Here is a 27098-nt window from a genome sequence, read left to right as displayed (position 1 = left end):
TCTTGACTCATTGTTGACCTTAAGTATGGTTGATATGAGAGATTAGATCAGACTTACCTCTATACTTGGCTCTATTTGTTTCTTCCTGTAGCCTTCGTTTGCGCCCTTGCGCACCCGAAAGTTTGGATTTCTTCATTTACTCGATACACACTCGATAATCTGACAGTAGGCTATTCATTCTATAATTTTCCACGGTACACTTGGTGATCTCTCACGGCACACTAGTGTTCCGCGGTACTAGAGTTCGGCAGCACAGTGGTTGAAAATACTGTACACCACTGATGCACTTGGTAACATCTCCATTCAATAACTCCATCCCTCCTTTTTGGTGGGGTTTTGGTTGCCCTTGGCGCCCCTGGGCACACTTTGCGCTCTAGGCAATTGCCTAGGTCGCCTATAGCAATCGCCGGCGCTGCTTACGGCGGGTTGTGAGTGTGGCATAAACTACATGCTGAAGAAGGAATGTGATGGAACTGTGACTGATTTTAGCTGTGTAACTTTCTTTTTGTTCGTTTTTATAAATAAGCGTGTCATTCAGTGTCAGAAACCACGTAAGGAACTCAAAGTAGGCATGTTTAGCTGGAAGCGTCCCTTACTTGTTAGCAGCACTAGCCTTATAATTCCAGTTTTGTCCAAATGGTAACCCATTTTATCTCATGAAGCACTGGGTTATGAGTTATTGAACTGAGTCAGGAGCGTTAAAGAGCTGTAAAACATACCAGCATGGGCACGCCAGACAATCTGTGATTTTCAGATATGGCTCCTTGTGCCGTTTACCAGGCAAAATGGGCACCATGGTGACTGTGTGAAATGTGTGGAGTGCTAGGCAACTGCTGCATTTTTAAATGTCAGTCACAGTATTGTTTTGTTACCCCTTGAATTTAGGCCTTGAATATTATTATGAGAATGACAATGCAGTATTATGTATTACCACATGGGCAGTATTGACCACTTCCCACTCAGTGCTAACAGGTTTAGCATTGGTAGCATTTTAACACAGATATAGGAAGCCATTTGGCCGAAAAATATGCGGCTGTTGATGGACGTAATGTAAAAACACATTCCCTGTGTCCGAAATCGCTCCCTACTCACTATATAGTGGGGACGCCATTTTGTAGTGCTGTCCGAAACCTTAGTGAGGATTATTTACACCCTATATAGTGCACTCAAAGTATCCCACAATGCATCACGAAAAGTAGTATACAACAATGGTCACTAACCAAAGCAGTATATCCCATCAAGCATTGTGGTCACACTGAAAGAAATCACATTAAAATTCTCAAATTTGATTTAATAAAAGGCAGTGGCAAAGAGGAAAGTATTCAGCTTTGATTTAAAACTGAAATACAATACTTTGTATTGATTAATGTGGGAAATATGCTCAGTATAATATGTATTTATCACAAAAATACATACATGTTATTTACCAGCTGGGAGGTCCGTATCCTGAAATACCATGACCGAGGTATTCAATGCTGAGGTCATGGTACCGTATTTTCTGGACTATAGAGCGCACCTGTATATAAGCCGCATCCGCTCTATTTTTAAAAAAAAATTTAAAAAAAGATATACAAGCCGCACCGGGCTATAAGCCGCAGATATCTATGTTGAAAAATTAGATATTTACTGCATGTACAGAACGATTTTGTACTGTAAATGTACATGTATGTACCTGAACAGATTCTTTCCGAACAGTGCCTTTTAACACGGCAGCAACTTTGCTGATTAAAACGGAACAGAACCAAGAGAAAATAACCGGTATTTATTTACCTTCATTTCTCCTGTGTTTGAAACCACAAGTCACTTTAATCATCTTCACTGGATTTGAAAATAATTACCAGTTAGTAATTTGTCGTGCGTGTTCTATCTGCTAAAGATCTGCTAATTCTTCTTTGCATTGATTTTTCGTCTATCTTATTTTTGATTCTACTTCCGGTTAGAGCGCCCCTAGCGGTGGAAGAAAGATCCACAGAATAGCCGCACCTTTGTATAAGCCGCATGGTTCAAAACCTAGGAAAAAAGTAGCGGCTTATAGTCCAGAAAATACGGTATTTCACCATACGGACCGACCTTAAGCTGGTAAATAATATATTTATTTTTTCTTTACCAAATTCTAACAGAAAACGAGAGCGCCCGAAAGGGAAAACCGAGGTGAGCCGCCATTTTGAATCCTCATTCACGGCTGTAATGCAAATTGCTTCCTTCTCAGTATACAAGTGCACTTCCATGGCAGGAAAAAAGCTTCATTTTGCCGCCTATGTAGTCCCCTATTTATACAAAATTGAGTCATTCAAGATTCAGCCATGTTTTTGTTCGCGTTAGCAAGTTACAGGTTTTTAGCTTTCTCCTGAAATGTTTTATTTTATCTTCCTCAGGGTAGTAAAACTCGCTTTCGCTGTGAACACTGTCATTATTGCTATCCATGCTGTAAAATTAATGTTATTTTGAATCCTCATTAACAGCTGTAATGCAAATTGCTTCCTCCTTGGTATACAAGTGCACTTCCATGGCAGGAAAAAAACTACATTTTGCTGCCTATGTAGTCCCCTATTTATACAAAATTGAGTCATTCAGGATTCAGCCATGTTTTTGCTTGGCATTGGCAGCAGTTACAGGTTTTTAGCTTTCTTCTGAAATGTTTTCTTTTATTTTGTCTTCCTCAGGGTAGCAAAACTCGCTTTCGCTGTGAACACTGTCGTTATCGCTATCCATGCTGTAAAATTAATGCTATTCTCCTGAAAAATGCGAAAATAAATGTTGACAAAAATTGCTACTGTGTTTGTTGTTGTTGTGAATGAGCAAGTCGCCAGAGGTCTGTAATCGGGGTCCGTACCATAGGATACGGACCCGCTCGCCAGCCAATCAGAGCACGGGATTTGATGGAAACCGGACCGCGAAAAAAATAAATGTTATTTACCAGCTGGGAGGTCCATATCGTGAAATACCGTGACCGAGGTCTTGAAAGTACTGAGCGAGGCCCTCTGGGCCAAGGTCAGTATTCAAGGCCGAGGTCACGGTATTTCACCATACAGACCGACCTTAAGCTGGTAAATAATATATTTTTTTCTTTACCAAACTCTAACAGAAAACGAGAGCGCCCGAAATGGAAAACCGAGCTGAGCCGCCATTTTGAATTCATGGCTGTAATGCAAATTGCTTCCTCCTCGGTATACAAGTGCACTTCCATGGCAGGAAAAAAAACTACATTTTGCCGCTGATGTAGTCCCTTATTTATACAAAACTGAGTCATTCAGGATTCAGCCATGTTTTTGCTCAGTGTTAGCAAATTACAGGTTTTAGCTTTCTCCTGAAATGTTTTATTTTATTTCTTCTTCCTCAGGATAGTAAAACTTGCTTTTGCTGTGAACACTGTCGTTATCACTATCCATGCTGTAAAATTAATGCTATTCTACTGAGAAATGCTGGCAAAAATTTCTAAGATTTTTGATAATCTTATAAATAAATATTATAAAAAAAGATAAATGTTGACAAAAAAATGCTACAACCCTGATTCCAAAAAAGTTGGGACAAAGTACAAATTGTAAATAAAAACGGAATGCAATAATTTACAAATCTCAAAAACTGATATTGTATTCACAATAGAACATAGACAACATATCAAATGTCAAAAGTGAGACATTTTGAAATGTCATGCCAAATATTGGCTCATTTGAAATTTCATGATAGCAACACATCTCAAAAAAGTTGGGACAGGGGCAATAAGAGGCTGGAAAAGTTAAAGGTACAAAAAAGGAACAGCTGGAGGATCAAATTGCAGCTCATTAGGTCAATTGGCAATAGGTCATTAACATGACTGGGTATAAAAAGAGCATCTTGGAGTGGCAGCGGCTCTCAGAAGTAAAGATGGGAAGAGGATCACCAATCCCCCTAATTCTGCGTCGACAAATAGTGGAGCAATATCAGAAAGGAGTTCGACAGTGTAAAATTGCAAAGAGTTTGAACATATCATCATCTACAGTGCATAATATCATCAAAAGATTCAGAGAATCTGGAAGAATCTCTGTGCGTAAGGGTCAAGGCCGGAAAACCATACTGGGTGCCCGTGATCTTCGGGCCCTTAGACGGCACTGCATCACATACAGGCATGCTTCTGTATTGGAAATCACAAAATGGGCTCAGGAATATTTCCAGAGAACATTATCTGTGAACACAATTCACCGTGCCATCCGCCGTTGCCAGCTAAAACTCTATAGTTCAAAGAATAAGCCGTATCGAAACATGATCCAGAAGCGCAGACGTCTTCTCTGGGCCAAGGCTCATTTAAAATGGACTGTGGCAAAGTGGAAAACTGTTCTGTGGTCAGACGAATCAAAATTCAAAGTTCTTTATGGAAATCAGGGACGCCGTGTCATTCGGACTAAAGAGGAGAAGGACGCCCCAAGTTGTTATCAGCGCTCAGTTCAGAAGCGTGCATCTCTGATGGTATGGGGTTGAATTAGTGCGTGTGGCATGGGCAGCTTACACATCTGGAAAGACACCATCAATGCTGAAATGTATATCCAGGTTCTAGAGCAACATATGCTCCCATCCAGACGACGTCTCTTTCAGGGAAGACCTTGCATTTTCCAACATGACAATGCCAAACCACATACTGCATCAATTACAGCATCATGGCTGCGTAGAAGAAGGGTCCGGGTACTGAACTGGCCAGCCTGCAGTCCAGATCTTTCACCCATAGAAAACATTTGGCACATCATAAAACGGAAGATACGACGAAAAAGACCTAAGACAGTTGAGCAACTAGAATCCTACATTAGACAAGAATGGGTTAACATTCCTATCCCTAAACTTGAGCAACTTGTCTCCTCAGTCCCCAGACGTTTACAGACTGTTGTAAAGAGAAAAGGGGATGTCTCACAGTGGTAAACATGGCCTTGTCCCAACTTTTTTGAGATGTGTTGTTGTCATGAAATTTAAAATCACTTAATTTTTCTCTTTAAATGATACATTTTCTCAGTTTAAACATTTGATATGTCATCTATGTTCTATTCTGAATAAAATATGGAATTTTGAAACTTCCACATCATTGCATCCCGTTTTTATTTACAATTTGTACTTTGTCCCAACTTTTTTGGAATCGGGGTTGTACTATGTTTGTTGTTGTCATGAACGAGCTAGTCGCCAGAGGTCCGTAACTGAGGTCCGTACCGTAGGATACAGACCCGCTCGCCAGCCAATCAGAGCGCAGGATTTGGACCGCGAAAAAAATAAAATGCATATTATTTACCAGCTGGGAGGTCCGTATCGTGAAATACCGTGACCGAGGTCTTGAAAATACTGACCGAGGCCTCTGGGCCGAGGTCAGTATTTTCAAGGCCGAGGTCACGGTATTTCACAATACGGACCGACCTTAAGCTGGTAAATAATATATTTATTTATTTTTTACCAAATTCTAACAAAATGAGAGCGCCCGAAAGGGAAACCATACTTAGAACAAACCTGCTACAAGCTCGTCAAAAACCTGTTTGACAAGCTACGTCAACTCGGAATTTTCTGAAAAGAAAACTTGATCTAGATCACTTCCCTGATCTAGGCGACAAAAATATTGACAAAAAATTGCTACTATGTATGTTGTTGTTGTGAACGAGCGAGTCGCCAAAGGTCCTTAACTGGGGTCTGGATCGTAGGATTCTGGACCGCTCGTGAGCCAATCAGAGCGCACTATTTGATGGAAACCGGACCGCGAAAAAAAATAAATGCATGTATTTATTATTTTTAAAACCCACCAGCCAACTAATCTGGCACGTTTTAATTGTTTGACAATAATGACGTAAATACCACCATGATGGACTAGTGTACGAAAATGTTTTTTCATTTTACCAATGAGCTCACTATATAGTCCTCTATATAGTAATTCCCTGTCTAGGGAGTAGGGAATAGTGAATGAGTGAGCGATTTCGGACACAGGGTAAGTCTAACAATACAGATCGAACAGAAATATCAAGATGTATTGTGTTTGACTGAAACAACTGATAACCAATTAAGTGTGGTCTTTTTTTTACTTTCAAAGTGATTTTACCGATTTCGCAGAATTACTCTTTATGTGACAAAGTTCATTGAAGCAAGTCGGACTGTGTATTTGTGTTAGTAAAAAGTCAGTGTTGCAGTGAGAATTTATAAAGCATTATGTATTATTGCATTAAATGAAAAAAACATTTCTAAGAAAATTATACTTACTTTCATTCTGTCTTTCTTTGTCTCCTTTACCTTCCTTCCTTCCCTCCCTCCCTGTGTGGTATCATTTCTTTCTTTCTTTCTTTCTTTCTTTCTTTCTTTCTTTCTTTCTTTCTTTCTTTCTTTCTTTCTTTCTTTCTTTCTTAAAACATGAACTTTGATTCTGTCAAAGGAAGAAAATCTTTTAGATATTGGCAAAATCCAGTGTGAGTCTATGGGGGCACATACGTTTATACACACTCATTGACCTTCCAGGGTTCCAACATCTATTGCATATAATTTTGCTTTAAAATGACTGGTTTATAATTTTGGTTTATAGTGGCTCCACAGCACTGTGAATAGATGGAAAGGTGGCTGATGAACAGTATTTAAAGGTCATAGAGAAACTGGAGCTTAAAGCACGTCTGAAATTACCACAACGACTAAGGTGTCAGCCATCTTTAAACAGCGAGGCCCCTTATTGTTCGGCAAAAGACTCGGAGACTGACACCATGAGCCCTGCGGTCATGTTAAACAAAGACAAGATCACATTGCACACTACTAACCCATATAGACAAGCATGTGCGCGTGTGTGTGCGCGCATGCGTGCGTGTGTGTGTTTGCATCTATATATTTGAAGCTCATATTTTCATCTCTCATTAAATTCAGGAAGTCACTGAACCATGTGTGTGTGTGCGCGCGTGTGTGTGAATAGAAAATGTTCAATAAATTGGTTTATAAGCACATATCCTTCCTATTTCATGGACTTATGTGTAGTGCACTATAAAGTACACACTCTTGTTCAGTGTGAAGTATGAAGGGTCATACTGGGTCTGCTGGCCACACACACTCGCCCATGTCCTGCTGATCAGACCCTGATTTGCTTCTGTTCATGCATTGTGAGACACTCCCAACGGACTCTACAGGTATTTGCTCATTAAACAACGTGTCGAAACAAGATCCAGCAGTAGTTCCTCATTAGAACCTGTCCTCAGAGGTGCATTGCTCATCTTCAGCCGGCTGATAGTGTAACTAGGACACTAATTATTAACAAATGTTGAGCAGACAGTCATTAAACTGTGATATTTATTCCTTTAATTAACTGGAGAGCAGGGGAAAAAAAAGTGCGCTGAACATTATTCATGATGATTCTGCCATAATGCTCACAGCCATAACGCATAAAAAAGACCTACACACTGACTTAGGACCAGTGATTTAGGGAAGCACTCTATTCTCTTTTATTCTCCCTCTTTCCCGCTCTCTTTCCATTCTTTGTTACCTGTGACCTGCTGTCTGTCATTCTTCCTTTATTTCATTTTTTCATGCATGTTTCTTATTTTCATTTACCGTTCACAGCCTTTCTTTCTTTCTTTCTTTCTTTCTTTCTTTCTTTCTTTCTTTCTTTCTTTCTTTCTTTCTTTCTTTCTTTCTTTCTTTCTTTCTTTCTTTCGAAACTTAAACAAACTTAATTACATCACATCTACATGAGCTCATTCACATCTGAGTTTCAGCACAAGAGCTTTCTATTGACTTATCCATAATTGCTGCTACATTCCTAATCAGTCGTCTGCAGCTCCTGACAAGTGTTCATCACATCATGCTGAGCACTCGCTAACCCAAGTGTTGTGAATAATTCAGCGCAGAGCCAAGCGCTCCTGCTGTCACTTTTTGCTCTGTCAATATTAATTGCATTTTTTTCCACCAAAATGGTTCTGTGCCAATTTCCATCGAGACACCGGCCATGGGAACGGTAGCGAGGTATGAAGACAAAGTTGTGATTGGCCAAGTTTTAGCACTCTGACTGTTTCTATTTTCTGTCAATGCTTAAAGGCATCAATAGGCTTGGTCAGTAAATCGCAGGCCACAGGAGATGTGTGCTTGCATGTATACATGCAAATGCAGGTGTCATTGAGTTTTAATGTGAAAATTTTCATGTATAACTCATTTTCAGTTAAGGTCACATACAGCATGTATTTCGATTTTCACAGATGTTGTGAGCCAGCTTCCAACACTGAGTTAATGTTACAAGTTTTTAAATGAGTTAAGGTGTCTTCTTGTTTGTTAATAATCTTAACTACTAACTTTAATATACTTAACATTTTATGACACCATTCATTAGGCTTTATAAGTCAGGTTCATAGTATAGCCTTCACAGCTAACATTAGTGAGCTAACTAACAACTTATATTATTTCTGAAGAGAATTTTAAGTCATATAAATAAATACAGTATTTATAATAATCACTGTGTACACTAGCCCATACCTGTCAACTTTGAGGTTTGAAAAAAAGGGATATTTCCCAGATTTTTAACTCAAAATAAGGGAAAATTTCGGAAAGTCATACCCTTCACCAAAAGTGGGTGTGTAGTTGAATGGGGGGCAATTTTCTATCTAGTATTTGTGATTTCCTGTACTCTGGTGCATGTTGGTGATAGCCAAGACCCAAACTCAATATGCTTATGGTTTATAGAGTGCATTTGTGAATAAACTATACATTTATTTTAATTTGCTTTCAGTGGTACCAGTTATTTCCCAAATTAAGGGCTAAAATACGTATCTTATGTTAAAATAAGAAAGGTCATTATATAACCAGTCAATAAATTCAATTCCATTGCAATTTATTATGGTTTTACCATAGTCATGGCCTCGGAACACTAGATAGATAGATAGATAGATAGATAGATAGATAGATAGATAGATAGATAGATAGATAGATAGATAGATAGATAGATAGATAGATAGATAGATAGATAGATAGATAGATAGATAGATAGATAGATAGATAGATAGATAGATAGATAGATAGATAGATAGATAGAGTAATAAAGAGTAATATAAAATATTAAACCAAGAGTGATTTAAAATGGGTAAGTTTCAGATAGAAAATAAAATAGACAATGAGTGGATAAAACAGTTAATACACCAATTAGTTTACACTAGGCTCTTTATGAGGTCTTAGCCAGGACATACTTAATGTAAACATGTGTAGCTTACCTTTGATTATTTGGGAGGCTTTCGTTTTCCCCATGGAAAATTTCTTTGCGATGGAAGAGTCTGGGAACATTCCAGCCACGCACTTGTTGAACTCATCAAAGAAAGAGAGGCTAATGTTTTTCTTAGCTATTAGCATCGCCATCTTCACCTCAGACCTAATCAGTGTTGCCAGATACTGCTGACGTTTTCCAGCCCAAAATATGTTCAAAACCCGCCAAAATGCACTTGAAACTGCCCAACTTGGGCGGTAAACCGCCCAATCTGGCAACACTGGACCTAATCACTTGTTCAGCCTCGCCTCCGGACGTAGTTCTGTAATTACTGATGCCTGAGAGGGCGGGGACGTGAATTCATGGCCCGACTTCCTGCTGTAAACTCCTGTCAGAGGCGCGTCATGAATTCTGGACCTACCGACTTTTTTATATTGTGAAAATACGGGACTTTTATATAATGTCATAATGCGGGATATTTTCGGGAAAATAAAAAAACGGGAAGACAGCGGGAAATAAGTCAAAATAAGGGACTTCCCGGGAAAAACGGGAGGGTTGACAGGTATGCACTAGCCAGCTCACAAGCTCACATGACAGGACTTTGGAGAGGATTAAGTCATAATTATCAAAATTATATTCTTCACTGCTTGCATTAGCCAACTAGCTAAAGTGCTAACGCAGTATGGAAAATTATGTAATTTGATTTTAGTAATTTCCAGGTCTGGATAAGTATGGAAAAAGGAAGATAAGCGTATGGAAAAAAATTTGTTTCCAGAATATTGCCCCACTTTCTCTTCTAAAAAAGAAAATTAAGCCAAAATGTTCAAACCAGTGTGAATTTGATGATGTTGAATTAAAACAAGGCAAGATGTGCATGTGATGTCTGAGGTGATTTCTGTAGCATCTGCCATCAGTGAACTATCTGATGTTAGCACATTGGGCTACATCGTACCTATGCAGAACAAAAAAAAAATCAGTGCAAATGCATGTTGCAACATTAAAAATATAAGTATGGGTACAGTCAAAGTAAAAAGTTTGTGAACCCCTTGGAATTTTCTATACGGTGGCATGCAAAAGTTTGGGCACCCTTACTGAAAATGTCTGTTACTGTGAATAGTTAAGTGAGCAGAAGATGAACTGATCACCAAAAGGCATAAAGGTAAAGACAACACATTTCTTTTCAGCGTTTTCTGCAAGATTTGTGTATTATTTTTATTTTGTACAATTGGAGAGTGAAAAAAGAAAAGGAACACCATGCGAAAGTTTGGGCACCCCAATATATTTGACTTCTCAGGTAACTTTTACCAAGGTTCCAGACCTTAATTAGCTTATTGAGCTGTGGCTTGTTCAAATTCTTCGTTAGGAAAGGTCAGATGATGGAGATTTCAAAGCTATGTAAATTCTCTGACTCCTCAAACTTGTCCCTAAAATCAACAACCATGGGCTCCTCTAAGCAACTCCCTCGCATTCTGAATAATAAAATAATTGATGCTTTCAAAGCAGGAGAAGGCTACAAGAACGTAGCAAAGTCTTTTCAGGTAGCTGTTTCCTCAGATTGTTATTAAGAAATGGCAGTTAACAGAAACAGTGGAGATCAAGGTGAGGTCTGGAAGATGAAGAAAACTTTCTGAAAGAACTGCTCGTTGGATTGCTAGAAAGGCAAATAAAAACCCCTGTTTGACTGCAAAAGACCTTCAGAAAGATTTAGCAGACCCTGGAGTGGTGGTGCACTGTTCTACTATGCAGCGACACCTGAACAAATATGACCTTCATGGGAGAGTCATCAGAAGAAAACCTTTCCTGCGTCCTAGCCACAAAATTCAGCGTCTGAAGTTTGCAAATGAGCATCTACGGTAAATAAGCCTGATGCATTTTGGAAACAAGTCCTGTGGACTGATGAAATCAAAATAGAACTTTTTGGCCACAATGTGCAAAGGTATGTTTGGAGAAAAAAGGGTGCCAAATTCCAGGAAAAGAACCCCTCTCCAACTCTGAAGCATGGGTGTGGATCAATCATGCTTTGGGGTTGTGTTGCAGCCAGTGGCACAGGGCACATTTCATTGGTCGAGGGAAGCATGGATTCAAATAAATACCAGCAAATTCTGGAAGCAAACATCACACCATCTGTAAAAAAAGGTGAAGTTAAAAAGAGGACGGGTCCTACAATAAGACAATGATCCAAAACACACCTCAAAATCTACAATGGAATACCTCAAGAGGCACAAGCTGAAGGTTTTGCCCTGGCCCTCACAGTCTCCTGACCTAAACATCATTTGAAAATCTGTGGATAGATCTCAAAAGAGCAGTGCGTGCAAGAGAGCCAAAAAAAAACTTGTAGAACTGGAAGCCTTTTGCAAGGATAAATGTGTGAAAATCCCCCAGGTAAGAACTGAAAGATTATTAGCTGGCTACAAAAAGTGTTAACAAGCTGTGATACTTGCCAAAGAGGGTGTTACTAGGTACTAACCATGCAGGGTGCCTAAGCTTTTGCTTCGGGCCCTTTTCCTTTTTTGTCATTTTGAAAATGTAAAAGATGAAAGTAAAAAAAAAATTGTTTTTGCTTAAAATATAAAGGGAATGAGTCATCTTTAACTTTATACTTTTTGGAGATAATTTTATCTTCAACTTGCTTAACTGTTCACAGTAACAGCAATTTTGACCAGGGGTGCCCAAATTTTTGCATACCACTGTATTTATGTCTAATTCCCATATAAAACATGGTCATTTCTTCATGTAAGTCACAATAATGAACAAAGACAGTCTCCTATAACTAAAGATACAGTACACAGATTTTCAAAGAATGTTTGACCATATTGAATAAATCATTCAAACTGTGAAATTGAAGGTTGGAAAAAGTAAGTGAACCCTGAGATAATGACTTTTTAAAAAGCTCATTGCAGTCAGAATTTAGCACACCTGGGTTCCATTTAATGAAACGAGTTCAGAGGTGTGGCCTAGAATTACTTTGATTGATAAAAACCCCTGAAAAGTTTGAGTTTGAACTTTTGACAAGAAGTATATCCAGATGGGAATCATGCCTCGCACAAAAGAGCTATCTGAAGACCTAAGATCAAGAATTGTTAACTTACATAAGGCTGGAAAGGGTTACAAAGCCATCTCAAAGATTTTAGGTATTCATCAGTCTATTGTCAGGCAAGTTGTCTATACCGTAAATGGAGATGATTGGGTATTGTGGCTACTCTGCGTAGAAGTGGGCACCCCGCCAAGATGACCCCAAGAGCACAATGCACAATCATTAATGAGGTAAAGAAGAACCCTAGAGTGACAGCGAAAGACTTGAAGATGTCATTAGAACTGGCTAACATCTCTGTTCATAATTCAACAATACGCAAAACATTGGACAATAAAGGAGTCCATGGCAGGACACCAAGAAGGAAGCCACTGCTGTCAAAAAAGAACATTGCTGCACACCTGAATTTTGCAAAAGAGCACTTGGACACTCCGCAATGGTACTGGGAAAATGTTTTGTGGAGTGATGAAACCAGAATTGAACTATCTGGGAGAAACAAGCAGAACTCTATTTGGCGTAAAAAGGGCACTGCATATCAACATCAAAACATCATGCCCACAGTAAAGTATGGTGGTGGGAACATCATGATTTGGGCCTGCTTTGCTGCGTCAGGGCCTGGACAGCTTGCCATCATTGAGGGGAAAATGAATTCCCAAATTTATCAACAAATTCTCCAGGATAATGTGAGGGTGTCTGTCTGTCACCTGAAGCTCAGAAGAGGCTGGGTGATGCAACAGGACAATGACCCCAAACATCGCATCAAATCTACAGCACAATGGTTTCAGAAGAACAAAAATCTGCCTTTTGGAGTGGCCTAGTCAGAGCCCAGATCTCAATCCTATTAAGATGCTGTGGAATGACTTGAAGACAGCCATACACAGACAACCCAAGAATATGGAAGAGTTAAAGCAGTTCTGCAGGGAAGAATGGACCAAAATTCCCCCTGCATGATGTGCAGGTCTGATCTGCAGTTACAGGAAGTGCCTAGTTGAGGTCATTGCTGCCAAAGGAGGGTCAACCAGTTATTAAATCCAAAGGTTTACTTATTTTTTCCAGCGCTACTGTGAATGTTGAATGCATTTGTATAATAAAGTCATGAAAAAGTAGAATTTTTTGTGTTATTGGCTTAAGCTCATTGTGTATCAGTACCTGTGACTTGGATGAAGATCAGATCACTTTTTATTACCAATTCATGCACAAAACCAGATAATTCCAAAAGGTTCACATACTTTTTACTTTGACGGTAATTGTAAGTTTTCTGAAAGCTGGCAAGTTTTGCCGATGTTGTGTGGCTGCCCCAGGCATGAATGATGGCAAATATTGTGTGTATGTGTCTGGGTATTTGTGTATCTGCATCATAGTGCATTTGTTTTTTGCCTGTGTGTGTGTGTGTATGTGTGTGTGTGTGAGAGAGAGAGACAGAGAGAGAGAATTTGTGTGTGTGTATGTAGGTGTAAGTGTTAGAACAGATGTGTGTGAGAACATGGTTGCCCTTACTTATTTGTGTGTGGTGCACTTGCACAAGACTTCTTAGTCTTACTACCATGTTTTATCTTCATATTTGATCATGTGTGTATAGACGTCTCTGTCACGCAAACAGGATGCAACTGATTTCCTTGGTGTTTCCATTGCTTAGTGTGTGTGTGTGTGTGTGTGTGAGAGAGAGAGAGACAGAGAGAGAGAATTTGTGTATGTAGGTGTAAGTGTTAGAACAGATGTGTGTGAGAACATGGTTGCCCTTACTTATTTGTGTGTGGTGCACTTACACAAGACTTCTTAGTCTTACTACCATGTTTTATCTTCATATTTGATCATGTGTGTATAGACGTCTCTGTCACGCAAACAGGATGCAACTGATTTCCTTGGTGTTTCCATTGCTTTGTGTGTGTGTATGTATTTGAGGGATGGTGTGTTTATGCTTATGACAGACGGAGAGACATGAAGCGACAAAGGGGTGAGAGTGTTCTAAACTTTTTGTGACCAATGATTTTACATTTTCTTCTCGGTTCTATGTTAAGTTTTCAAAATGCATTCCTTTAATGTATAATTTGTTAATTATTATTTTACTTTATGTATAGTTCTTTGTTGAACAGCGTGTGAAACAGTGTTTACAGTAAACAGTTTTACTCTATTATAATATTCAATGAAGCAAAGTCAGTGCACGTCTGTTCCCTTTTCTTCTGATGAGATTTGCATCAGTATCCCTCCTGTTACTGCTACGGGCAGAAGGTATCAGTTTAGTTTTTCAAATTTAGCTGGCAAAAACAGAATAACATTGCATTGTCTTAGCATTGCAGCTTGAATAAAATGCTGTACTGTACATTAAACCTGTCTGTGTTTGGTTTTGACTGAATTGTATGAGCTACAGTACCTTGCAACAGGGGTGCCACTAGAAATTTTGGGGCCTATATAATATCAGCAATTACTTGCTTACTTCTGGCATTTATTTGGCAACATACTAACTTACATAAAGTGGTGAAAGAAGTTGCTGGTTACAGTGGTGCTGGAAAGTTTGTGAACCCTTTAGAATTTTCTACATTTCTGCATAAATATGACCTAAAACATCATCAGATTTTCACACAAGTCTTAAAGTAGATAAAGAGAACCCAGTTAAACAAAGGAGACAAAAATATTACACTTGGTTATTTATTTATTTATTGAGGAAAATGATCCAGTATTACGTATCTGGGAGTGGCAAAAGTATGTGAACCTCTAGGATTAGCAGTTCATTTGAAGGTGAAATTAGTCATGTGTTTTTAATCAATGGGATGACAATCAGGTGTGAGTGGGCACCCTGTTTTATTTAAAGAACAGGGATCTATCAAAGTCTGATCTTCACAACACATGTTTGTGGAAGTGTATCATGGCACAAACAAAGGAGATTTCTGAGGACCTCAGAAAAAGCCTTGTTGATGCTCATCAGGCTGGAAAAGGTTACAAAACCATTTCTAAAGAGTTTAGACTCCACCAATCCACAGTCAGACAGATTGTGTACAAATGGAGGAAATTCAAGACCATTGTTACCCTCCCCAGGACCGGTCGACCAACAAAGATCACTCCAAGAGCAAGGCGTGTAATAGTCAGCGAGGTCACAAAGGACCCCAGGGTAACTTCTAAGCAACTGAAGGCCTCTCTCACATTGGCTAATGTTCATGAATCCACCATCAGGAGAACACTGAACAATAATGGTGTGCATGGCAGGGTTGCAAGGAGAAAGTCACTGCTCTCCAAAAAGAACATTGCTGCTCATCTGCAGTTTGCTAAAGCTCACATGGACAAGCCAGAAGGCTATTGGAAAAATGTTTTGTGGATGGATGAGACCAAAATAGAACTTTTTGGTTGAAATGAGAAGCGTTATGTTTTGAGAAAGGAAAACACTGCATTCCAGCATAAGAACCTTATCCCATCTGTGAAACATGGTGGTGGTGGTATTATGGTTTGGGCCTGTCTTGCTGCATCTGGGCCAGGACGGCTTGCCATTACTGATGGAACAATGAATTCTGAATTATACCAGCAAATTCTAAAGGAAAATGTCAGGACATCTGTCCATGAACTGAATCTCAAGAGAAGGTGGGTCATGCAGCAAGACAACGACCCTAAGCACACAAGTCGTTCTACCAAAGAATGGTTAAAGAAGAATAAAGTTAATGTTTTGGAATGGCCAAGTCAAAGTCCTGACCGTAATCCAATCAAAATGTTGTGGAAGGACCTGAAGCAAGCAGTTCATGTGAGGAAACCCACCAACATCCCAGAGTTGAAGCTGTTCTGTACGGAGGAATGGGATAAAATTCCTCCAAGCCAGGGTGCAGGATTGATCAACAGTTACCGGAAATGTTCATTTGCAGTTATTGCTGCACAAGGGGGTCACACCAGATACTGAAAGCAAAGGTTCACATACTTTTGCCACTCACAGATTTGTAATATTGGATCATTTTCCTCAATAAATAAATGACCAAGTATAATAGTTTTGTCTCATTTGTTTAACTGGGTTCTCTTTATCTACTTTTAGGACTTGTGTGAAAATCTGATGATGTTTTAGGTCATATTTATGCAGAAATATAGAACATTCTTAAGGGTTCACAAACTTTCAAGCACCACTGTAACTAGCAAACCAACGCGAGTGAACAAAGTGATGGCATAAACCATAGAGGCTAACATGATATTTTGTGATATTTTGTAATAATAAAGTTTGTGAAGGGTTCACAAACTTTCAAGCACCATTGTACTCACAATGTAACATACATGTTAACAGTTGTATTTTAAAATAATTTATTTAAATAATAACCATCAAGTTATTTGTACTGTGGCATCAAATATGGTCCGAAAAATGTGCCATGAAGTCTGAAAATTTGAATATGGAAAAAGTATGGAATTTTGAAATGTAAAATGTGTGGGAACTCTGTAGCCAGCGAGCTAACAAGCTAACCTGATAGGATTTTTGGAAGGACTTCGAGTCATATTAATAAATGTTTATAGTTTTCACTGTTAATGCTAGCCAGCTAGCTAACATGAACTAACTACCTGACAGTGTTTTTCAGTGGAATTTTAAGTTACATATATGAATGTTATAATCCTCACAGTTACCACTAGACAAATATATAATATGAGATCTGCACTTCTAAGAGTATTTAAAATGGTTACTCTTCACTGCTAAGACTAGTTAACCAGTTAGTAGTATTTCTGAGAAGTTCTTTTCAAGTCATACTCATAAATATTACAATCTTTGCTGCTAATATGGTGTTGTTTATCTCTATGGTGGAAATGACGTGTTTTTGACACACAAAACATAGATAGATAGATAGATAGATAGATAGATAGATAGATAGATAGATAGATAGAAATAAAAAATATATTACTATAGACCCCTTCGCAGTAAATGTCATTCATACGTAAGCGGAAATTGCACGCGCAGCCTGGACCCAAAAAAGACTCAGAAATGCCTAGTTGTTGTGTTGTCGGGTGTCAGAATCGTAGCAGTGATGGGGTTAAAATGTTCAGAATTCCAGCAGGATCTCACCCATTCCAAAAAAATCGCCGACGTCTATGGCTACAAGCCATCAAACATGTAGACTGGGATGAAAGCACTATCAAAAGGTAAGATCAGGCTATTTATTAAATCTTTCTTTTTTATTCTTTCTAGTCTTCGTTTATTGATGTAGCAAAATACTTTGGTAACGTTTGTCTGATTAGCTGGGTCATAGTTACACAATGTAATGAATATTGATAACATGTTAACTTAGGTCTCGCTTGACTCAAGCAGTCCAGATTTTGTGCCATCATTATTTGTGTATGCCGAAAATCACAATTTTAAAGCAAGGATGGAAAGGTAAAATTGTGTGCCCTCATTCTAAATGCCAACATACGTTGACTGCTCTAACCTAGCTCCCGCCCCGTTCAGTTTCATTTCTGCTCTCTGCCTCTCGCTTTTTACGCAGCTCTGATTTCTCTTAGCTGCACTCTTTACACTATCATTCCTTTCATGCCATTACCTCCTGCAAATTGCTGTTTAGTGTTGGTATTTGCTGTTGTAGCTAAAGCCACATTGCCATCACATCACTGGCATAATCTGATTAAAACAAAATGAATATGAATGTCCCATTGTTAATCAAGTTGTACATGCCCGCACATAACATAATCATATGCGTCTAAAGACTTGTAGGCACGAAGTTTTTCGTGGGTGTACACTGAAGTCTTGTCAATAAGGTACGAGTATATATCTGGCCATTGTATACCAGGGAACTTACTAACATCGTCCGTCCACTCTTTAATTAAATACGGATCCGGTAGGTGATGTCCACTTGTTAGAGTTAACTTATTTATGTAGCATTCTCGATCTTGTAATGACAGTTGTTTTACATAATCTGACAGCTCATAATGCCGGTCTATGGGCAGCGCCATTGTTTCTGGGTCCAGGCTGCGCGCGCATCCTGGCAACGGTCGGTTTGTTTACAAACATGCGAAGGGGTCTATATATTATAGAAAATATATTACTGTTTTTAATTTTTCTTAACTTTTTTCTTTACAGTTAAACCAGTAGTGAAATTTGTCTTAAGAGTTTGCCAGTTACTCGTTTTTATCTCTTCTTACAAATTTGTTTTCATGCAAATGCTTGCAGATTTGTAGTTGCAGTTCTCCATTCAAGGTCCAGTACGTCTTAGTCGCAATCTTAGGGACCCCTTGGCTTGACTTATTGCTCACTTAGCACACTGAGTTGAGGGAAAGCATGGATTAAGAACCAGTGGTGTAATGGTTCACTAAGAGCGTATCAATACAATAAATCCATAACAATTTGATAGTTATACAAAGAGTTATCAGTGCTACCTGTATTGACACTGCAATAGCTTTTTGGCATCGCAAGGGCATTTTCACATTTGGCCCAAAATACTTGAGTCCAGGACAGATTATGGGCTTGTTTATGGAGCTCATAATTGCAGGTCATCATAAACCTAAAACAGGAAATAATGTGGCAAGTGCACCAATCACGTTACTTGGCATGCAGTTGTGAGAATACGTAGATAGTTTCCACACATGATGTGGAATGCACCATGGTTCAATGGGAGTAAGTCCCAGACCACCGTTTTCCAAGAGGACCAGGGATCGGTTCTCAGGACCGCTCCAGGGCTCCAAACAGCTTTCCAATTCAGTACCACAATCACCTCAGTACCTTCAGTTAGAGGATTTAGAGGATGTAATATACCTTTCAAATGCACCTTAATGGGAGATACACTTTTATTGTTTGCACCTGTTCAGTACCATTTTTTTAATGAGTGCACAGTGCTTGCTGTTGTAGCTACATATAGGCGGCTGTATCCTGATGCAGGGTCACACTGGCCCTTGGCAAGGTGCCTGACATCAAATCATCCTCTCTTGCTCTCTTAATCAAGACAGCATCTTGGGGATGAGTGCATTATCTGTTTCTGAGCACCTCCTCTTTAACCTGCCCCATGTAACTGGATCTAATGAAAAAAAAAAAAGAACTGTCAGAATACATTAGGTGTACAGTTCATCCTTTTTCCAGAGTGCTCATCCTAATGTAACTTTGGGAGGAAAGCCATACAGGGTGAACATGCAAACTCCACACAGAAAAGCTCTGGATGACCACAAGGTTTGAACCAGGAACCTTCTTGCTGGGAGGCAACAGTGCTAACCACTGCACCACTGTCATGCAAGTATATGATTTCCATGAATGTCTGTGTAATGGAGACAAGAGCTTAGGGTGCTATATTGTTGGAGTCCTTTCAAAAACAAAATAATTTGAAAACAATTTGGAAACAGTGAATGAATGAGTGAATGTGTGCTGCCCTGCAATGGACTGCCATCCACTGTATCTCTGCCTTGCACCCAGGTGAATAGCTCAGTATACACCACAACTGTGACCAAGATAAATTAATGAATTTGGAAACCAAATTCAGAAGTTCTAAATTGTCTTCTACCAACTTGAGAGATGACTATTGCACAATGACACCATTGTTAAAGTCTCCATGAAGTAAATGGCTAAATGGCATAAAATGTTTAACTCCTCACATACCCCTTTTCCACCAAATCAGTTCCAGGGCTGGTTCGGGGCCAGTGCTGGTGCTGGTTCACAACTCGTTCAACTTGCGAGCCAGCTGAGAACCAGTTTGCTTTTCCATAGCTCACGGTGCTAAGGGAAGCCAAGTCATTACGTCGCTGTATACGTCATTACGTCGTTGTATACATCAGTTACGTCGCTATGTTTGCATAAACCTTGGTGCGAATATCGAAGCAAAAACAACGCAGAAGAAGCAGCAACAACAATAATAATAATAATAATAATAATAATGGATGACTTCGCGTTTGTACAGCTGCTGCTTCTCGTCGCTTAAAAATGGCAATCTTTCGTGGTCTTGTTATTGTTGTTGGTCTTAACAACTCCGCCCCCCCGCTGACGTAAGCAGTTCTTTCCTCTGGCCCAGCAGAGAGTTGGTGCTAGCCTGGAACTGGTTTTTCTGGCCCCAGAGCCAGTTCTTTGTCAGTGGAAACAGAAAACCCGGTTCCAAACTAAGCACTGGCCCCGAACCAGCCCTGGAACTGCTTTGGTGGAAAAGGGGCATCACATAGCTGAGTAAAACTTGTAACATCCTGCATATTCTTCTGTTTAAAACAAAGACTTTCTTAGTACCTTGTTTAAAAAAAATAAATAAATAAAAGTATTATATATGAGCTTGGTTTCATGGCACTGAACCAAACACAGGGAGTGAGTAAAGGCCTGAGTATACTTCTGTGGACATGGCTTCGTGCAACACAGATGTGGACATGCACATGATTTGTTTCAAGCAGACAGCCAAAGCAAGGTTAGAAAGTAACCAAAAAAAAATCCACACACATTTCTATGTAATTTTGGTACAATATATTTATGCTTTCTTAAAGTAGAGATGTCAAAGTATATTACTAACAGGAAAACTCAATTTTTGGTCAAAACCCAAATTTTCATCACTTTCCAGAATTCAGCCACAGTAACGTTTGATGGATTTCTCCAACCAGAGATCATTTAGCACCACTAATCGCTTATTCCTGTCAGCGTTTGCACTGGATGTCAAATATATAAAAAATATAAATGTGAAATTAGTCATCTGTCTGAGTCCAAGGCAAGAGCAGACAGGTTGGCCACTCCTGCACCAGGCAGCATTTTTAAACATTTTTCAAAAGTAAACTCCAGTCGCCATAACAAATAACAACCTATTGATAACTTGTGTCATCTTGTGTACTAGATTTTCTGCTGAATGTGTATGCGTCTCTGAACACATGCACAATTTGACTTTACTGTAATACATATTACTGCATGCTCAGTTTTGCACATGTGCAGTCAATGCACACAAATTCAGGCTGACACAAAATCTGGGTTATGCGTGGACTGTCTGTGAGGACTGCGCACATGATGAAATTTGCATCATGCGTACGGTACCGTGCACGCACAGTGTGCAGATCATGCCTGTTAAAGCTAGCTGGCTAGCTAGTTTAACGAATGTTAATAAAGTCATGATTGATATGATAACATTTCATTTTGACAGATTTGTCTGGTGTTAAATCATGAACTGGGCATCCATTCAAACATTACATATATCAGGGTATCGGTTCAGAGATGTTTTTAAGGCCAATTTTGGGCATTAAAAACATCCATCATCTGTAGCCACTTGTCCTGTGCAGGGTTGCAGGAGCCTATCCCAGCTGACTATGGACGAGAGGTGGGGTACATCCTGGACAAGTTGCCAGGCCATCACAGGGCTGACACAAACAACCATTCACACCTACGGTCAAATTAGAGCCACCAATTAGCCTAACCTGCATGTCTTTGGACTGTGGGGGAAAGACACAGGGAGAACATGCAAACTCCACACAGAAAGGCCCCTGTCAGCTACTGGGTTCAAACCCAGAACCTTCTTGCTCAGAGGCAACAGTGCTACCATAACCACTACATCACCGTACCCCTGCATTAAAAACATGCAGGTCCTTTACTAATGACCTGTATTGACTAATAAATTAGTAAAGGAGAATTGCATGTTTATGGGCACTTTAAGGGCTAATGTGTCAAAAGTTCTGGCACTTTAATAATAATAATAATAATACATCTGTTTTGTATAGCGCTTTTTATGATACTCAAAGACGCTTTACAGGAGGTTAAAAAATACACACACACACAAACACACACACACAAACACAGACAACAGATAAATAGGAAGGTGATCTGCAGGAAGGTGATGTGTCAAGTGTCATATGCAGTCTTGAACAGGTGGGTTTTGAGATGATGCTTGAAGGAAAGTAGTGTATCGGAGTTACGGATGGCCAGGGGGAGGGAGTTCCAGAGGGTGGGGGCAGCAATGGCGAAGGCTCTGTCTCCGAGGGTCCGGTACTTGGACGTGGTGATGGGAGTGAGGAGGTTGGCATCTGCAGAGCGTAGTCGACGGGTGGGGGAGTGGCGATGGAGGAGATCAGTCAGGTACGAGGGTGCAAGGTTGTTGAGGGCCTTGTAAGTGATGAGGAGGATCTTGAAGTGTATCCGTTGTTTTATGGGAAGCCAGTGAAGTTGACGGAGGACAGGGGTGATATGTTCTCTGGAGGGAGAGCGGGTGAGCAGCCGGGCAGCAGAGTTTTGAACATATTGTAGTTTTTGAAGAACAGTGGAGGGGAGACCATACAAGATGCTATTGCAATAGTCGAGTCTGGAGGTGATAAAGGCATGAATTAATGTCTCTGCAGCTGGGGTGGAAAGAGTGGGTTGCAGGCATGCAATGTTTCGTAGGTGGAAGAAGGATGTTTTGGTTACATGGCTAATATGTAATTTGAAAGAGAGTGCAGGGTCCATGTAGATTCCAAGGTTTCTAACGAGGGGGGAGGGAATGACAGAGTGGCCATCGATACAGAGTGAGAAGTTCTGACAGGTGGGAAGGATGGATTTTGGGCCAAAGATGATGATCTCAGTTTTATTGCTGTTTAGTTTGAGGAAGTTGTGGTTCATCCAGGTTTTAATATCAGTAAGGCAGCGAGTGAGGGTGGAGAGGATGGCAGGGGAGATGGTTTTGGTGGTGATGTAAAGCTGGGTATTGTTGGCATAACAGTGGAATTGGAGTCCATGGCGGCGGATGATGTGTCCAAGTGGAAGCATGTACAGAATGAAGAGAATGGGGCCCAGGACTGAACCTTGAGGGACTCTGTGTATGACAGGGGTGATGTGGGATTTATGATGGTTGATGGTGATATAGTGGAATCTTTCAGACAGGTAGGATTTGAACCAGGAGAGGGCGGTGTTGGTGATGCCAATGGATTCTAAACGGTTAAGAAGGATGGAGTGATTGACTGTGTCGAAGGCAGCACTGAGGTCAAGGAGGAGGAGGATGGTGAGGGAGCCAGAGTCAGAGGAAAGAAGGAGATCATTGGTGACTTTGAGGAGGGCTGTTTCAGTGCTATGGGGGGTGCGGAAACCAGATTGGAATATTTCATACAGGTTATTTGAGAGGAGGTGGGTCTTGAGTTGAGTTGCAACGGCTCTTTCCAGAAGTTTTGACAGAAATGTAAGGTTGGAGATGGGTCTGTAGTTGTTGGGATCATCGGAGTCGAGGCCAGGTTTTTTAAGGAGAGGAGTGATGGCTGCCAGTTTGAGAGGTGGGGGGACTATGCCAGAGGTGAGGGAGGAGTTGATGATATCTGTGATGAGTGGGGCGAGAGGGGTGAAGCAGTCTTTGACAAGTTGAGATGGCATGGGGTCCAGGGGAGAGGTAGATGATTTCATAGTAGAGAATATTTTGGAGAGGTCAACAGAGGTTATGGGTGAGAAGGTTGATAGCCGTTGATCAGAGGATGAAAAGAGTGTGGGTTCAGGTGGTGGGGTAGTAGTAGTGGAGGATGCAAGCTGGTTGTAGATGGTTTCTATTTTTGAATTGAAAAATGACATGAGGTTATCACATTTCTCTGGGGTGAATGAGGATGAAATATTGTCATGGGGTTTGAGGAGTTTGTTAATGGTGGAGAACAGAGAGCGTGGGTTGAAGGAACCAGAATGGATGATGCCAGAATAATATGTGGAACGTGCTTTGTTGAGAGCTGATTTGTAGATTTGCATATGGTCTTTGTAAGCAAGGGAATGGACTGTGAGGCCGGTTTTTTTGTGAAGTCGTTCTAGTTGTTGAAGTTGTTTCTTGAGCTTGTGAAGTTCCGGAGTGAACCAGGGTGCCGAGTGGGTAAAGGTGACTGTTTTGGTCTTCAGAGGTGCCAGTGTGTTGAGGGAGGTAGACAGAGTGTTGTTGTAGATGTTGACAAGGTCCATGGGGGTTGGATTTTCAGGTGGGGTAAGGCAGGAAAGAGAGTTTGATATGTAGGTGGAGAGAGTGACTGAGCAGATGGATTTGAGGTTACGAAAGGTGATCCTGCGGTTTTGGTTTGGTTTGGAGGTGGGGATGTCGATGTCAAATAAAATGGCTAGGTGGTCGGATATGGAGACGTCAAGGCTAGAAATATTGTGGATGTGGAGGCCGGTGGAACAGACCAGGTCTAGGATGTGTCCACGGTTGTGGGTGGGGAAGTTGATGTGTTGGGTGAAGCTGGAGCAGTTGAGCAGGTCGAGGAGGTCCATAGCATTTTTACAGTCCGGGGAGTCGATGTGAAGGTTGAAGTCGCCAAGGAGCAAAAGAGATGATGAGACTGAAAAAACTGTGGTGATGAATCAGTCATCAGTCAGAAACTTTGTACATATTTGATGTCATTGTGTACATAAAGGTTCAGAGTTCAGTCTTCCAAACAATATGCCTTGAGCATCAAACCCACAGAAGACAGGGGATGATGGATGCTTCTTTCTCTCTTTTATTTTCTGCTCCTCTCTCTATTTATAGTTATCATCGGGCATCTCAGTGTCTAACATCAAATTAACATTAATTTATGAGGACTACTTATTCATGCATGTTCTAAAGAGGCTGCTCAACAAGATGACACACGCTATCAACAGATTATTTGTTATGGCAACAGGAGTTTACTTTTGAAAAATGTTTTAAAATGCTGGCAGGTGCAGGAGTGGCCAACCTGTCTGCTCTTGCCCTGGACTCAGACAGATGACTAATTTTATCTTTATTTTTTAAATATATATTTAACATCCAGTGCAAACGCTGACAGGAATAAGCGATTAGTGGTGCTAAATGATCTCTGGTTGGGGAAATCCATCAAACGTTACTGTGGCTGAGTTCTGGAAACTGATGAAAATCGGATTTTGATCAAAATTGAGTTTTCCTGCTCGTAATATACTTTGACATCTCTGCTTTAAGAAAACATAAATATATTGTACAAAGGTTACATATAGTTTTTGAAATTTTATTTTGGTTACTTTCTAACCTTGCCTTGACTGTCTGCTTGAAACAATCATGTTTTGTAAGAAGCTAACAAATTCACCGAGATGTCTGAAACCTTGTTAGCTAAGTGCAATTTCCTCTTGAAGTTTTTGGACATTTGCCTCAGAAATTCAGTTTGCAATCAGCTACTGGCTGGTAAAATGTCCCAGATGCTCTTGTCATCATCATCAAAACAAAGAAGAGCTCTTATGCACCCTATGTACCGTAAATGACAATATTTTAAAATGTTTAAATGATCTAGTAAAGACATTAATAACAAGAAATTTTGTTGACAAAGCTGAGTGAATCACCCAATATTTCAGCATCATTTCATGGTTTCTCAAAGCTGTCATACTTTGTTCATACCACAGTAATGTGAACCATGTTGGTTTACATCACCATTGTTATATACTGACCTTAAGTTTAAACCAATAATAAGGAGACCGACATGGAGTGTGGTTTCTGTTCATTTACTGAAGACTGAACTGGACGGTACACAGGAAATCAGCCCAGGGGGCGTCGGGGGGGTTATGGTAGCCTAATAGGGCCAAACTTAAATAACATGAGACCCCGGCTCAATACCTAACATTTCCTCCCCCCTTATTCTGTAAGACTAAACCCAAATGTCCACTGAAGATAACATAACACTTATAATGTATAACATAATAACACAACATAGCATTCAAAAAGGATATGACGTTTCTTCCACAAGGATTACAAGTCCAAGCGGTCTGGAGGCCGCCGCTCGCGAGTGGGGTACCGGCGAGGATGGTAATTCACCGGAGACGGTGGCAGCGCTGGTTCCGCCGTCGATGGAGCCTGGGGGACCTGGTCTGCAGCATCGTCCTCCTGAAGTGTGGCCGGCAGTTTTCCGGAGGCAGCCAGGCCCTCCAATGTCTCTGCCTGACCTGCGATGTCAAGTGCCGGTGAACCAACTGGCTCCGTGGAGGGGCCTTTGCTGGCCAACAGCTGGTCAGTATGACGATGCCACACTGCATCTTTGCAGGTGCGGACTTGGTATGACAGCGGACCAGTGATGGCAACTATCTCCGCTGGCACCCACTTGGGACCCCCTAGGTAATTGCGAGCTAGAACAGGGTCTCCTAAGTGGAAAGACTGTGGCGTGACTGAACTACGTTGACTCTGTTCTTGCTGACTGCTCAGCATGATTTGGCTCCTCGCCGGAGGACGTATGCAGTCCAGTTTGGTGCGCAGCGCTCTTTTCAGGAGGAGTTCAGCGGGGGATGGCTTAGTGGTGCTGTGTGGCGTGTTTTGGTAAGTCAGCAGGAAGCTGTGGAGTCGCTGATGAAGGGAGCCTTGGGACACTGATGCCTTTAGACTGTGCTTTAAAGTTTGCACAAATCTCTCAGCCAGACCATTTGTGGACGGGTGGTAAGGTGCTGACCTGATGTGTTGAATTCCATTCATTCTGAGGAAAGCCTCCATCTCTTCGGAGACAAACTGGGGTCCATTGTCACTCACCAGCTGTTCCGGTATTCCATACCGGCTGAACATTTCCTCCAGTCTCTCGATGGTTTTCCTGGTAGTTGTAGACCTCATGATGGCCACGTCTGGCCATTTGCTGTGCGTGTTCACAACCACCAGGAACATTCTCTCCTCGAATGGTCCAGCAAAATCTATATGTATGCGCCGCCAGGGCTCAGCTGGCCATTCCCATGGGTGGACTGCAGCTGGTTGTGGTGTGTTTCGCACAGTCTGGCAGGTGGTGCAATGGGCCGCATTTTCCTCAATGCTCTTGTCTAACCCCGGCCACCAGAAGTAGCTGCGGGCCAGCTCCTTCATGCGCACTATGCAACAGTGCCCCACGTGGAGCTGTTTCAGCATGGGGCTCCGCAGAGAAGGGGGTGTGATTACCCTTCTGCCCCACAGCAGACACCCTGATTGTACAGAGAGTTCCTGTTGTCTGACCAGGTATGGCTTGGTGTCCGGTGAGTCAGAAATTTTTCTACCTTTTATGATGGTATCCATCATGGCAGATAACACCGGATCGTTCCGGGTGGCATGTCTCACTTGTTTTGTGGTGACGGGGGTGTCGTCCACTTGCTGGAAGTAGAAG

At 40.8% G+C, this 27098-nt stretch overlaps 1 protein-coding gene across 2 annotated transcripts in view; it reads left to right on the top strand.

The window, feature by feature from the left end:
• gpc1a (glypican 1a) overlaps nt 1–27098 on the top strand; it is a 109268-nt gene that overhangs the window by 9847 nt on the left and 72323 nt on the right. Inside the window, exon 1 of one of the 2 annotated variants that reach the window (XM_060941262.1) lies at nt 14112–14142. The exons of the other annotated variant lie outside the window; for it this stretch is intronic. Within the exon in view, the coding sequence (XP_060797245.1) occupies nt 14127–14142 (16 nt within the window). The 5' untranslated portion in view covers nt 14112–14126. Of the gene's footprint in view, nt 1–14111; nt 14143–27098 lie in introns of those variants that run through there. 2 annotated transcript variants of the gene reach the window in all.

Source organism: Neoarius graeffei, chromosome 15 (assembly GCF_027579695.1).
Source record: "Neoarius graeffei isolate fNeoGra1 chromosome 15, fNeoGra1.pri, whole genome shotgun sequence".
Lineage (NCBI taxonomy): Eukaryota > Metazoa > Chordata > Actinopteri > Siluriformes > Ariidae > Neoarius > Neoarius graeffei.
The sequence above is the reverse complement of the archived record's forward strand: the minus strand, read 5'-3'. Positions and strand labels throughout refer to the sequence as shown.